The following is a 16,185-nucleotide window of genomic DNA, read 5'->3' on the forward strand; positions in this document are numbered from 1 at the left end:
GAAGGAATAACATGAAAGGTGTGAGATCTTAAACAAGCAGTGAAGAGGATGATTACTAACTTACACAATACACAAGCATTTAAATGTATTATTGGCATGGTAAGGTCCTCCCCAGCTTTATTGACATTTTCAATAAACCCTTCTTTCACTAATATCTCAATCTGAAAATAATGTTACAGTATTGATGCATGTCCAATTCTGAAAATTAAAGTGCCTTAAATCAATATTTTTCAAATAACAATGTATTATATCTGAAAACAATGATGCAATATGAGAGTAGTTGCTGGTAAGATGAACCTACAGAGAATTATCCAAATCTTCATCTCCCCTCGGCTTTACTCCGCTGTAAGCGGTTCAAGTCCAGTAAATAACACTTAGATTGACCGTGACCTGGTTGAATGAGACTCTTCACAGATATATTTAAGCTGTTTACTGTTTTTGTTCACTCCTACTGCTCTTATAGCATCATTTGTAGTCACAGCAGAGAGCTGCGCTCTAAAAAGAACAACCCTGTACACGTCAAACAACCACACATGAAGCAACTAGACAGTTAGAGTTGGTGGAGACCAAAAACAGAGCTAAAAGACAGTAAATATTGACTTAAGACTTAAAATTAATACATTTGCAAATGAGTTCCGTTTTTAAACTGAAGGATTAAGGGTGATCTATTGACAGAAAAGGAATACAATATATTTATGTTTTCATTTGTGTATTATCAACTACAAACCCATGCGTACTCTTTACCTTAGAATGAACCCTTCATATCTACATGGTCCTCCTCCGCGTGTCGCGCCATGTTTCACTGCCATGTTTTTACAGTAGCCCAGAAAGACCAAGCCAAACACTGGCTCTTGAGGGCCTTTTGTGTTTTTCACAAGTTTAGCGGCCACCGGGGAGGCAAAGGGTAATCACTTGGTTGCAATTTTAAACCTCACCACTACATGCCCATTAAATTCTACACCCTGCTCCTTTAAAAGCTAATAATATTGCCAATTTTGTGTTCACAACTTGATTTTGCCACCCCCAAGTGGCCTAATAAGTTACACGTCTCCATATTAAAAAATGTAAAATGGTGTAGCATCTGTCTACTATTGACTTGAATAGGTTAACGTTGTGATTCACATTCTTCCCTGTAAACATATTATTTTTGTTTCTGTAACATCACTTGATTAAAGCCATGCTTTAGAGACCTCAATAAGATGTGAACAACAGACTTCTAGTTTCAGCATATTTTTGTGTCTCCAACGAGGGTCAGGGTTTATCCAGGCTTCTGAAATCGGGATATGATGTTTATAAAACACACACACACAAAAAACAGACCATTATCGTAATATTCGTATCCATATAAAAACACTCGTTAAATGAAAGTACTCCCCAACACTGTGTGTGTGGTGTGTGTCAAGCAGCACAGATAAGACAGCCAGTAGAAAAACAAAAGAAGGCTTTAAGAAGGCAGTTCTGTGCTTCCCCTCAGCTTCATTAATGCTGTCTTGCAGACTGCAGGTAATGTTTTTGTGCACTGCACTTTTGATCATGGAAACTTTTATCTCAACTACAGAGGATCTCTGTTGTGTGTGACAGTCACATTGCCTGGTCGCAATGCCTCTGAATGAAATTTAGGTTTTTAAAATATGAATCATCACAACAACAAACTGAAACAGTTATTCAGAGTAGAGTTTTGTGAAGAGAGGCTGCTTGTGTTTCTTAATTATATCTGTGACCCATGTACAATGAAAGAGGACACCTTTTGGCTATTTATTTAGTTCAAAGAGAACATAGAGAGGGGGAAAAAAAACCTAATTGTCTCATTAATTACTCTCCGCATGAAATAATGACCAAACTAAGGTATCCACAGTTCTTTTGTAACCCACAAAAGCAGGCCGGGGTGGGGGTGGCAGCCAAATAAAACATGCTTCAACCTCTTTTCACAAACAGGCATTATGTTGGAAGAGAGGGACAAAGGAAAAAAAAAAAAAAGAGGGCAGAGGAGAACAGGGGCAGGAGGGAGAGGGGAAAAAAGGTAGAGATGGAATTGAAAGACTTAAAAAAAAAAAAAAAAAAAAAAAAAAAGGCTGTAGAGAATAAAAATGATAAATATAGAGCAAATGAAAAGGAGAGCGAAGAGAAACAGAAGGAGAAAAGATTGGCTGTGAGGTAACATGGTGTTTGTCCAGGCCTTCTGGAGCTCGCCCAGTTCCCTTCTCCCACCGAACGTGGTAAATAGCCCATTTTAACACACTGCTCAGACACAGCACAACAACAAACCGAATCAACAGTAAATTAAAGGCTCCTTTGGGAAGCCAACGAGTAACATCAGAAAAGGTGATTTGGAAAGCCACGTTCACCAATTATATGTTGTGAAAGTGGTCCAGGAGTCTCCGGACCTGCTTTGCGTGGTGGGTGGGATCAGATGAATAAAAGAGGAAATGTAGCTCATCTTGTTTCCATGCTATTGTTTACTGTCACCATAGGGAGTTGGTGACACTTTATTAGCCTGAATATGTCTGTTATGGAGGCACTCGCAGCCTGAGAAATGCAAACTTTCAAAATAAACCCCATTAATATTTCCGTCTTGAGACCTCCGCCGTGTGTGTATTTCTTCATTTATGTCATGTATATCAGACGCACATGCTCACTTTTCCCCTCCTCACTCTTCCTCCGTCTAAATTAGACCCAGTTATCCCGCAGCTGAGCTGGTAGAAAGGATAATGCAGGAGCACTTTCGGAGGGCAGCTCCTCGCCGCCCTCTTGCCTGCCACGGCCAACCATGCCCGGAGCCACACCTAGCCGGGTTCACAGCTCAGAGGCCTTTGCTGACATAAATCTGCACAGCAAAGCAACTGTGTGGCAACGCCTATTTAGTTTACCAGCTGTAGCTGCTGAACCCGAAGCAATGAGGCCTGTCTTTCCCCTCAGAAAGTAAAATGAGAGCGCTTCAAATGCCCCAGACTGAATTTTTTTTGTATCCCCCCCCAACCCTCCACCCACACACCCATCTCCCTTGCTCGCACACTTCACTGTTCCATCGTCAGAGGCCGTCCATCTTGTCAGAATGAGGTGAACTAATGGGCCGTGGCTGAACAGCCTGAGCTCCGAGGCTATCAGTTCCCCCTGGAAGGCCAGGAAGGCAGACGAAAGGAGAAAACAGCGCTCCTTTGCAATTTTGGCTGTAATATTTCAGGTTTGCTATTCCACGCAGAAATCAGAAGCATTGGTTTAGTTCACCCTGGTCAAATAAAGCAGTATCCCTCATTTATTTTATTTCCATTTCATATTAATGTTATTCAAATTTACTTGCATAATGAAATCCTGGTAATTTGTTCAATTTCATGGCCGAAAATGATCACCAATGTCATCCTCCCCAGCCCTGATGCTCCAAACAGCCTTTGGTGTTTAGCTTTGGTTGTGTCTTGGCTTAATGAATGGAAATGTTGGTCTGTTCCACCACCTAAGTCTTGAAATGTCACAGCAGCTATGGGGTGGATCGCCATGAAGTTTTGCATCGACGCTCATTAACCCTAGAGGGAGAGGGAGTTTAATGCTGAGTGGCTAATGTTAGCATGCTGACATTCTGAACCAAGGTGGTTTAAATGCTAAATATTTTACAATACCTGCTTGATATCAGCATGTTGCCGTTATCATTGTGAGCATTTTAGCATGCTGACCGTTTACAGGCATTTACCTGTGCTTATGTACAATCTCAAACCTACAAGCATGGCAGTCGATTAGTCTTTACAACTGCATGTTTTAAAATTGTTCTCCATGGCTTTACAGCCATAACTGTGTCACATGATTAACTCACTTAATCACATGGTCAAAAATAGATTGCAGCGTTACCCCAAAGACCCATACGCCAGTCAACCACTCGCTAGTCAGGAATCTAATTAGTTCAGCAAAAAAAAATTAAACAAAACATTTCCCAACAGCGTAGATTCTAACCTTCATGTATATGTGGATGCAGCAGTCGTTGGTCGGTCTTTGCTGCCATAGGTGACACAAGGTTACACAGCAGGGCTATTCAGAGAGGAGCGCTTCTAGGCCAGGTTGTGACAGTCGTGTCCCACTCCATAAGCTGGGGGGCATTTAGAACAAAGATGACCAGCGCGAGGTGCCAGAGCCGGTCTGTCGAACAAACGCTCCACCAACCCCCGGGCCATGCCAGCCTCGGCCTGGAAGAGACAGAGATGGTCGGGCGGACGGCGCCTCCCTGCTCCTCAGCAGTCACATGCAAGCTGGAGAACACAGACTGCAACCCTTCCGTCGGGACCTCGGTGAATGGAGGTGTAATTGGCCATATCCAGTGATGGATGGCTGTTCAACCTTTGTTGCTCATCAGTGGCAGGATGCACAGAGGCTTGTCTCACAATATGAGGTTGATTGTGCAGTCTATTAAACACCAGTCTCGGGAGGAAATCTTACTTACTGGAATGCTGGAGCTTAAAAGAATCTCAAGAATGATCTGATTTAGAAATCAGCTCATGTTCAGTGATTGCCCATTATATCTCTGAGACAGTAAACATGATTGAAAAACTGATCATGCTTAATGAATCAGTTTCATCCATCGAGACGACAAGAGAACGAGACTCTATATAATTTGGGGGAAAATTATAACCTTTTGTCACTCTTCAACGTAAATCAAAGGTTTAAATTATAGTTTTTATCTAACTTCAAACAAATGATCATGTCAAGCAAATTCCCCATTGTATGGAACATGCATTAATTACACAATTACGAAGAGCATCTCATCCGAATGCACAGAGTCTGCTAACGAGATGGACCTGCATGTTGCCCACACGGTCTACTTGTTGGGAAGGTATACTCCAAATTCCTCTCTTGAAAAATCAATGGCCTAGATGATTGATGTGCTTAATGTAACGGAAAAGAGAGTTACCATTCATCAAGTTTACGTTACAGCATGCCTGGTTCTGTTCAATAAACCTGTGATAGGGTAAAAATTCTGACACAGGCAGGAGACAAACATCTCGAGAAATTATTTGTGAAATTCAGGCAGACAAGAGGCAAAGAGAAACGGCAGGGTGATGGAGGAAAATAAAGAAACGCAAGCAGAAAATGAATTTGACTTTGCTCAAGGAAGTTTGCCTTTGTACTTGAAAGAGGTAGTACTAAAATGAACAAATTAATAAATAAATGGCGGCTTTTGTCGAGGGCTTTTGACGTCCCCGAACAGTCGACAGTAGCTGGAAAAATGAGTGATGCTCGTTAACTCTGACCCAAATCCTTAGAGACAGTGGGAGCTGTTAAAACACGGAGCAGATTGGGGAGTCTGGGTGACCTAGATAGCATTGGTTTTGAAAAGCATCACATTAAATCGCTGTTCCGTCTAATACAATGAGGCATATCTCCCTCGTTGGTAATGAAAATTACATTCTGATAAGGTTCTTTGTGACATGGAAAATACCTCTCCCACCGCTGACGCTCTCAGGCTCCGTCTGAGAAGCACTCATGGGTGGATTGCTCCTTCGCCCGGACCTGGGTGACATTATCTGCCTCATGAGCACACACAGAATTGTGACACATGGTCTAGACCTCCGAACAAGAACCAGTGGCTATGAGGCAACCACAAAAAAACAGCTGTTGTTAAATGTGTCTAAACATTACTGTTCATTTTGGAGTAATGGGAGGGTTAAAGGTCTACTGGAGGAAGAGGAGGCTGATATAACTGCACAGGGAAAACACCTGTGGGCTCACAAAAATAACTTTGAAGCCACAGATCATTTCTGCATAAATGTTAGTCATAAGTTCTGCATTTTTCTATGTAGGTTTGCTTGGGTAATGCTAAGTGGCTGAACGGAGGTGCCCATGACATCACAAATGGAACTAGCAGTACAAATAATTTAAGTTTGAGGTTCCCAGTTTGTTAGATATCTGTCTCTGAGATTTATGTCGCCGTTATTTTATTTAAGTGGATGGAAATCTATTTTGTGCACTCAAAGGAATGACATACTACATTTTGAAATACTTATCAGAAGCATCTTTACTTAGAAACTCTGATATTCTGTATAATCACAGAGTATGCTTTGGACTTTTTCTATCGTACCACTGCTGCTGCTGCCGTACTATTATATGGATTATCCAGAGCATGGGAAACCGATTCAGTAGAGTTTTTAATTTAAAATGTTCTATGTGTTACTTGTTTAAGCGCCACAAATTAAGTTTTCTTTTCCTCAGGTGAGATATTTAGGTGGAATCAGATGTGTCCAAGTATGTTCAGACTCAATTCAGAGTAAATTTTACAGACAGCACAAGTGCATTAAAAGTCAATGGAAAGAAGCAAATGGACATGAAGTGTCTCTGGGTGGTACAATTGGAGGCAAAGACAGCACCCCACAAATGTATGTATTGCACCCCGCCTTCGTCCAAAGTCAACAGGTATAGGCTGCAGCCCCCTTGTGACCCTGCTCTGGGAAAAGCAGGTTTAGATAATGGATAAATAAATGGATAGCTTGGGCAAACGATTAACGATTGCGCTGAGCTTTGATGACTACACTACAGAGAAATGAATAATAAGACACTTTGATTCTGGAAGTAGTATTGTAGTTCTATAGCAGTAGTGAATGAGCTGTGACACTTTCATACTAGTGGTGTGTTTGTTTAGCCTGGCTCCACCTACCTGTTGCTCACGGCTTCAGCTTTTACTGCGATTACATTTTGGACACCCTCAGCCCAGCCACTCTAAAGGATGAACCAATCAGTGCACAGTGGGTGTGGCTACACTAGGTTTGTTTCAACAGCATATAGTTCCCAGAGTGGTGGCGGCAGAATAACTAGGTGAATCAGTATGAACAGTTTTAGCAACGCTTGCAGATATCAAGGAATTGAAGTCTGCAATGGTCATTTACCGAGATGGTGTTGCACTCCGTTCCCGTTCTCTGGGTCTCTGTCGTTTGCGGCTTGTGGGGTTTCGGCGCACATCATATGGTATATGGTGGTCAATACCGATTGATTAAAAGCTGTTTTAACAGATTGAAAATTAACCCGAGGTCTACGCTCATTAGGATGCAATGACTGGAAAAAAAAACCAATGGAGCGAGGTTAGTGTATGTTAGCTGGCTACAGCCATTACAGTAGATATGTACATTGGCAGTGCAGCAGTCAAATTCTCTCAAAGAACAATACTTTGCATTGAGTCTTTCGAGAGCAATATATGAATTTAGCTTTTAGAAACGAGGCAAATTGTTGAAATAATGTCATCAAAGTAAGGGGACGTACTTATTCCAAAAACATTACACTCATACTCTTCCTCGTTCTCACCACTCGCACTCACAATGTCAAACAATGTCACACGGGATAATGTTTGCCCGGTGCTCGATGTGCTGCAGCTCTTTTCAGGCCAGTGTAGGCTGAAGGCTTCTTTTCTCCAACAATGGCACATCACCATGCCAACAGAAGCGGTGCCAGCCACAGTGCCAGCTTGGCACAGCCCCCATGTTAGCAGTAGATGATTCAAGGGCATTAAAGCACAATGTGGGGGGGTCCAGTTTGAGGATGGCTGTGCCAGGATTCCCACCACAGCTTTGCTCTGAAACAGCCTGTCATTCATCGCTCTCTGCTACTTCCCCTCCTCTCGTGCTGTTGGCCCGAGCTGCGAGCATTCACAATCCATCTTCTGAAAATTTGCTTTGCATGCACAGAAGCATCGGTCATGCTTTAATGTTCTATATTTACTCATAAAGTAGCACATAAAACAAGAGCGTCAAGTATTCCACCACAGGTCGTCTTCAAGGGTGGGCGCCGAACAGCGAGCGTTTTCTGCTCTCTCATTAAGGATTGATGATCCAGAAGAGATAATAACATATTTGTTGATTTGTTTAATTGGTGCCTGCCATTTTATGTGTTAAATTAATGTGTGACCAAGGAGCATGTGTCTTTTTCATTTTTAACCATCTCCAGCTCAGCATTAAACCGTCCGCTCTGTCTCTTTGCCTTGCAGTGCTCAGAGCGAGTGATGGGCTGTCGAACTGCATCTGAAGTACTCTACCAAAGAATAATATCCACTCCTGACCTACTCTGAAGAACAATATTTGATTCAATCAATGTTGCAGTCTCCCCTGGGGGGATTTACTCCTGAGCAATAGGTGAACCCTCAGAAAAGAGCAGAGCTGGACCATGTGATATTTGACCTTCACAGAGAGAACTCAGGTACCCTCCAGAAGATGTCAAATCTGATCTGAAGCAGCTCTCGAGGAGGATCGCCCCGCTCAAAAGTCAATCATCTCTTCATGTTTTCTTTTGCATTACTCAAAACACCATGGGCCAACAGTGACAGAGCGTCGTTATCAATGCTGGATCTTCATTTATTGAGGAGTACCTGACATCTCGCCATGGATTCAAAGGAGATTTTCTTCACCAAAGAGCAGCAGTGAGAAACATCGGCGTGGAATTGGACACTGGGAGCCGGGGAGGGATTAGCTAGTGTGCTGCTAACTCATGGTGGATCTGCTGTGAGCAGGACAAGGGACTCAGCGGTGGAGGATGTCAGCAGAGGCCGAGCTCCAGCCGGGTGTCAAAACCAGCCAGCGAAAGGAGTCCAGAAGGATCAAAGGTATGTCTCCCTCATCTCTGTACAGCCACAGTGATTCTGTTGTATCGACGCATGTAAAATATAGTGTTTTTAAGGTTTTGCACTGATATGTAATATTGAGGGTAAAACACTCAAAAGACAACCCGAATTACAGTATGTCAGGACCAAGTGGGAGCCTGGCGGCTTTCTCATGTTTGACAGGCGGTGAACATAACTTTGCACCTTGTTTGGGTGGAGCTAAATAACGCTAGACTACGCTGAGAGAGGCTTCACTCAGTCTGAGCCTGCTGAGAGGCTCCCTGTCTCATCCCAGGGATCCAGATGTAGTAACAGCTCTTCCATGTGGCCCCGGGGTTTGGTAGCGCCATGATTTAGGTGTCATGGACGGGTAATTCACACCCTGTCGCTTTGATGAACAGCATAAGTGATGTAATAGGACGAGGCATTCTCAGAGTCTTCACTGGGAGATTGAAACAGGATTGAATTGGCCGAGAGGAGGAAAGAAAGGGATGTCGAGGGGGTAGAGAGAGCGGGACTCACAGGGAGGGGGAAGAAAGTGAGCAAGAAGAGGATGCTTTTCTTGTTTGCCCTCCCCCACTTCATTTCAGCTTCTTTTTTTTTTCCCCCTCATTTCTCCACCCATGAATAAAGCCACTCCAGCTCGTCCAGTAAATTTGGCTGCTGCGGGCTCACTGTAACGAGGCCGTGGGGCCAGGTCCTCTGTGACTGTTTCACTGTCTCTGTCGGCTCACTCAGATAAATGGCCCCGCTGGAGGAGGGCCCATCGATTTGAGTTAAGTGGAAGGAAGGGAGGGAGAGGGGGGGCAGACGCACACGTGGCCATGAGGCTCATCAGAGAGGGGCTATCAGCGCAGGCTATCAGTCCCTGACTTTACCATGTTAATCACATGTGCTGTAGGGCCATTGTCACAATTAACAAAGATGCTATTTAGATCCATATAAATGGAAATAGGCCAACATAAATGCATGCAGACTGTCGTGTGGTGTAGCTCCTGGTGGTTTTCAGCCGGCCAGGTGAAGGACGCTATCGAGGATCAGGCTGATGACATGTATTAAGATAAAACGCGGTTTCTAGTCATATGGATTAGAAGCAGCAGAAGAAATTGATGTGATTTAAAGGATAAGGCTGCTGTTATTTTATATGTTTCTTATTAAATAATAAGGTAAAGACCAACACCTATTAGGTTTAAATCTGATTCTTAAAGTTTCAGTGTGTCGGGTTTTAGGGAGATCTATCTGCAGAAAAGGAATATAATACTCAGAATTGTGTTTTAATGAGTGTATGATCATCTGAAACTAAGAACAGTTTAAGTACCTTCGAAAGAGCCTCTCATATCTTCAGAGGGAGCAGGTCCTCTTCCCAGTGGCTGACATGTTGCGCCTCCAGGTTTGTACGGTAGCCCAAAAGGGGGCGAGGGGTGAGGCGAGGGGTGAGGCGAGGGATACTCAGTCGGTTGCAATCTGCCACTAAATCCTTTAATAACCTCTGACTTCTGTCCCCATTCATTCACTCAAGCCCATTCACTCACACTGAAGACATAAATCTTTAAAAAACAGGTCATGAATATTTCACTTTTTGAAAAAGGTTGAGTAAATTAGGCTACTGAAAGAAGGGTGCAAAATACATTTGGTGTGAATATGAAGAACGTTTGTCACAGAACATAATTATGATCAGGAATGAACTGATTCATAATAAGCCACTGTGTGCATGTTCACTGTTATGAAGGAAAATAAAACCGTCATTGCTGTTTTGTTTTTTTATGGCTGATTACTCTTTACTCCTTATTGATTATTTACTGCAAAAGTAATTTGTTCCTTTAGTACAAACATTACTGGCAGGTAAAACACCAAACCGAAGGGAATAGTTTTAATGTTTTAATGTTTGTTACCTTAGCCTAGCATGAATACAGGGAGAAACAGCGAGCCAAAAGGGAAATTGTGCTTTACAGCTAAACTAACATGAACAGGCAGATATGAAAGTGTTATTGACTCGATAAACAAACAGCAAACCTGTTTGCAACCTAAGGTTGCAGTTTGACGCTCTAATGGTTGCTCAAAAAGTTCTGAGACTGCTCCTACTGCACGCAAACAGAGTGCAGCACCAGGATGGAGACAGTGCGAGTGAGTATTAGCTCCTGTGTTACAGGTGATTTGTGACCACTGGTACGTGCGCATTTGCAATTTCACCACAGACCTTGGCAGAGAGTGCACATTTAATTTTGTGTCAATCCTTCGGGGAACAGAAAGAAGTTGCAGGGATCCAAATCTGGTTAGTAGGGCTGGTGGAGAGTGGTGATTGAGTTGTTGTAGGTGTGAATACACTCTGAACTAACCTGTTGTCTGTGGCACGAAGGCACTTTGGTTCTCCAACATTGTCATGTTGTTCAGGTCACTAAGACCAAACGTTTTCCCTCAGACGCCTCAGTACATCATGAGTCGACAGTCTGACTCTGGGGGAGGAATCCATGGCACACAATACAGCAAATATCAAAGAAGCCACCTGCTTGCACTTCCGACTTTGGGCACCTTTTATTAGTCTTGGACGGTGACATTCTGCCCCTGGAAAAGGCAAATGTCACTCAAAGCACCTCACCTGCTTCATTGCCTCATTACTGTAGATTTTCTAAACCATTTCAAGAGTGTCAGTTGCCATTTTCCAGAGTTCAACTCAAAATTTGAAGTGCATTCGCAGCTCAAGTACAAGATGAAATTGCAAACGCACACATACAAGTGGTCACACAAATGTGGTTAACTCTGGTGCTGATGTTGATCAAGTGACGGTACTTGGAATGCCAACTCATAAAGGTTATAGCTTCCCTCTGCTTCATGCACAGTGCTGCGCTTACTTCATGCACATCATGAGCAGTCTCTGAACTTTTTGATTGTCCATCATATTTACTGAACAGCTACTACACCGAGGTGTTGACTCACCACTGGCTAGCAGACAGCTAAGACACACACATCTAACTAAGACAACTTTAGAGTTGGAGACATATTTCTCCTCTTTTAGCCGAGGTTAGGAGCACATAGCTTCTCCAAAACCTGAGCCAATGTAGCTAACACATCCTAGACAAGACTATAAACTCAAAAGGCAAAGCTGATATAGCATTATTTCTCCATTCTCCTCCTGCTAAAACAGTCTGACCCATAAAATGTCAAACCAACAAAGTATTACTGGGATTAATACCTGTAATGTTATTCCTGACTTTCAAACAAAAAACATTAACGCATTCTTGCCTGATTCCGGTTTTTAAGGGTTGTATTGTTGTTTTCATGGGAATTACAGATTATATAGAACACATGTGTTGTTTATTTTTAGCAAATTGATTCATATTCTCATGTTAATGCACTTGAGATGAATACAGGACATTCAGGGGGATAGTGGACACCCTCTCGTGTTTTGTTTTAGGGATGTTGCATCACTCTTCTATCCTTTCAAAACAAAAATCAAGGCTCACTGCAGCAAAGTCTGCCATGTTAAAGCCAAAGCTCCCCTCTACCCATTGACAGAATTGCTTTACATGCATGACTTTACTCTATCTCCATAGCAACTGTTGCTCTCCCACTGTAATCTGTGCACGAAGAAAAAAAGGATTCATTTCAAAAAGACAGGCAAGGAATGGAGGACAGAGACATTGAGAGAGAGAGAGAGAGAGAGAGAGAGAGAGAAAGAGAGAGAAAGAGAGAGAGAGAGAAGAGAGAGAGAGAGGAGACAGCAAATAGACATGGAAAGAGACAAACAGCAGATTGAATGACCAGTCAGCACACAACCAAACCATTTCACCCCTTTTCCAAACACGATTTGACCGAATAATTTGCCGGTATCCGACTGTTTTTTTCACGCTGCTCCTCTGTCAATGCGATAATAGCCTCGTGGAGCCCCTACCTCAAGAATGGGCTCGCCCGACACCATCCAGCTCACATCAGTACCTGCATGTGACTCCGCAGTGAGTCAGTGATCTATCCACCGCATTGATGATGTGCACAATACCTTCCATTAACTCTGCGACTGCTTTAACGATCAGCGGTTTAGCGGCAAAAAAAAAGAAGCCTTGATGATGGTTTTCAGAAACGAGGGAACACGTGCGGCTGTTAATGTTTGTAAATGTGTATCTGTGTGTTTGCTCAGCCTTATAAAAGTTGTTTTGTGCACATGGGCGGGGACAGATGGCGGGGACAGATTTGCCTTCTTCAGACATCCTTTCTCTGAGCTGTTGATAAAAAGTCAGCGTTGATTGGACATGCCTAGTGTTTTCATTAAATGTCCTGTGCAGAGACATGCAAAATAATACTATTCCATATTACATGTAGGTGAAAACACAGCTCCTTATAGCTCAGAGGATGGTGTGCGTGTGTGTGTGTGTGTGTGTGTGTGTGTGTGTGTGTGTGTGTGTGTGTGTGTGTGTGTGTGTGTGTGTGTGTGTGTGTGTGTGTGTGTGTGTGTGTGTGTGTGTGTGTGTGTGTGTGTGTGTGTGTGTGTTTGTAGCCTAGTGGCAGACGGGGACGCTGACAGAAAGAGACAAGCAGACACAGATACACACTCAGAAAGGTTCATAGGTTAAGCTGCCTCGATGCCCGAATCCCCCAACAAAAAGTTTCTTGTTGCCAAGTCTTCATATCTGGAGGGGCACTTCTGACTCTCCATCTGTTGCCATCTGTCCCTTCACTGTCCTCATTCTAGTGTGGCAAGAAGACGGAGGCAACGCTGCGATCAGAGACACAAGCCCTGAAACAGTATGGAGCAGGGCGAACAGTAATTGTTCTCGCCATGGTCCTGGTGCAGAGCCCTGCTTGTGAGGTGGGGGATTATAGCGTTTGATTTGAAGCCCACCGACGTTCTGCCTGTTAACTCTCAGCCACATTTATGGAGATTTTTTTGCTATTTCATGCCATTTAAATCTCCATTAGACTGTTGAGAAATGAGGGCAAAAAGGAAAATATTGGGGGGAAAAAAAGGGATGTGATGCGGGTCAGATTCTCACCATGGACACCTCAGACCACCGGGGACTCCCACACAGCAGGAGTGTTGTAGGAATGAGCGGTAGACTGAAGGCAACCCGCTGTCAGACAAATTAGGAGCATCACGGGCCAGAAACATCGTTAGGACCATTCAAGCTTGGGTAATTGTAACTCCAGAAAGCCAGAGGAATATGTGTCACATCCCTTCGCAAACACACACCTTCTCCTTTCTCGCTGCTCCCTTCTTACAGTGTGTAACAACATGAAACAGCATGCCCCACAGCTCTTTAGTTTTCAAATACAGCACACTTGCTCATCTTGATCTGAACCCAGAGCACGTAGCCGAGCGAGTTATGCCACAGAGTCAAGACTCTCATTCAATATGCAAGGCCTACTTATTTTTTATTTTTTTTGCAGGATCTGTGCATGAAGCTCTAAATCTCTCCTGAAGTGTTATTAGGGGGGAAACAGCATGCTGTATGTAAAGAAACAAATGGCACAGAACATCTGGTTAGAGCTCATCGGAGAGAGTGTTGCACTGAATTGGACCGATTGTGTTTAAAATGCAACTGGAGCAGCATGCATTTTACATTACATTACGGAGTGTATGAGTCAGTAAAATCAGGGTGGAATACATAATAATGTGTGTATGAGCTGCGGCCGCCGTGTGAGGGATGGTCTAAATCAGGAACAACAATAATTAGCGTGGAGGGTCCATCCTTTCCAAGAACCAGCACACGTGTGCCCACAATTTTGTCCTTGTGGCTAGTTCATCATCTAAGTCTGAAATGTCTGCCGTGCGCACGCCAGCCTGGTTAATGTTCGGAGGTGCACGGTGGCTGTGCACAAGACTCATTATCCTCTGGCAGGGAAACAAGTCTGAATTAGACCCAGATTTGACATTCACTTGCTTAGAGACTTTAATGACTTTAGCATCGTCAAGCCCTCCCCCCCCTTTAGAGAATTGTGCCCTCATGAATTAGTGAGAGGGTGTGCATAGCCAAGACAAGCACATGCATTTGAACTAAGACGTTTTCTTTTTCTTCCCCCTCTCCATTTGCACAAGACCCTTAATTTTCTGTTTTTCAAATTTTCCTAATTTTCATTTTGATTTTTTTGTCCCCCCTCGGAAAATTGCACGGATAGAAGCAGAAGACATCCCGCTTGGTGTGAATGGAAGCGTCGTGTGTTTCTGGGTGGAATAAGCTCATTTTGGTGTAATGTGGTCTTGGAGTACAGCCTGACAGTCTCTGTTAGGGATGTTCCACCTCGTCTTCTTTTCTCGCGCACAGCTTAAGCCAACCACTTAAATGTGCCGCTAACTGATGTTCGGTACGGTCTCGTGACCTAGATTCGAGCGTGGAAAGGGGCCTGGAAACTGGTAAATTCTCCAAGGTGCCGGTGACCTTGATTTGAAAACCTGGTATCTCTTTGTGTAAATGCAGTGGTGGGAGCGAGTGACAAGTCTCTCCCCCCCCCCCACCCCCTACCCCCCCGCCACCCCCCACCCCCCCACACACACACTCACACACACACACACACCTGCTCAGGTTACGAGGGGACTGTTCGTACGTTGTAAACGTGCGAGATAGCGCTCGAGGCTCGCATCCACATAATCAAAACAGTACGGCGGCAGACAGCGTGCAGACAAAATAAGAAAGGTGTCAGTGTCAAGGAGATGTCAGGGCAGCTGCGGAGACAGAATAATCAGCGGGGGGGGGGGGGTGTGACAGGATAAAGCCCCGGGCCATCCAGACTTGTGAGCCCCCCCCCATACACACCCTCACACACACCCGCCAGCTCACACCATCATCCCACCTCCTTCCTGCCACCACCCAACATCCGTCACCGAGGGAGGGCTCGGCCGGATTGTGGCTGAGCGCTGGACCGAGATGATTCCTCTCAATAGCGCCCATTCAAGCCGGTGTGTCGCCACCAATGGCACCCATGGGAACTTAGGAGCGTGGGGAGCACGCACCCCCACCGAGCCACTCCGAAACCTTCCAATCCTTAACTCCGTGTGCCCCCACGATGCACCACGCTGAGCGACGGCCGTGTGGAGGGGTTTTCAATGTTCCAGTTGTTTTCTCATTTAGTCCACCGGCTTCAGCCAACATCATTTCCAATTTCAAGTTCAATTTTCTTTCAATCTTTGCTCGCTGCTGCTAATTTCCTATTCATTCTGCATTTCTTATTCCATAAATATTAATAACGGCACGTACAGACACACACACACACACGCACGCACGCACGCACACACACACACACACACACACACACACACACACACACACACACACACACACACACACACACACACACACACACACACACACACACACACACTAGCCTGTGTACCTCAAGCAGGGGCATGATACTAAAGTTGTAGGATTCAGTTGAGCTCACACATCCTTGTTTCCTGTAATCACTTTCTCTTTCATTTTCTCTCCACTTACTTCTCGTCCCTCTTTCTCTCTTTCTCTTCCGCCAGGTCAGGACCGCAGTGAGGCGGGGCTTATTAAGCGTTTCCGCGGCGATGGCATGCGCTACAAGGCCAAGCTGATCGGGATTGATGAGGTGACAGCGGCGCGCGGGGACAAGCTGTGCCAGGACTCCATGATGAAGCTGAAGGTGCAGACTCCTTGCTCTGTGTGTGTGTGTGT

General features: G+C 44.3%; 1 protein-coding gene across 1 annotated transcript in view; it reads left to right on the forward strand.

The window, feature by feature from the left end:
- LOC138635668 (complement component C8 beta chain-like) overlaps nucleotides 1-16,185 on the forward strand; it is a 56,352-nt gene that overhangs the window by 11,652 nt on the left and 28,515 nt on the right. The window contains exons 2-3 of the mRNA XM_069723260.1: nucleotides 7,952-8,563; nucleotides 16,014-16,153. Of these exons, the coding sequence (XP_069579361.1) occupies nucleotides 8,494-8,563; nucleotides 16,014-16,153 (210 nt within the window). The 5' untranslated portion in view covers nucleotides 7,952-8,493. The remainder of the gene's footprint in view (nucleotides 1-7,951; nucleotides 8,564-16,013; nucleotides 16,154-16,185) is intronic.

Source organism: Brachyistius frenatus, unplaced genomic scaffold, assembly GCF_029030835.1.
Source record: "Brachyistius frenatus isolate BFR_SWC_R1_liver_20210118 unplaced genomic scaffold, ASM2903083v1 Contig_322, whole genome shotgun sequence".
Lineage (NCBI taxonomy): Eukaryota > Metazoa > Chordata > Actinopteri > Embiotocidae > Brachyistius > Brachyistius frenatus.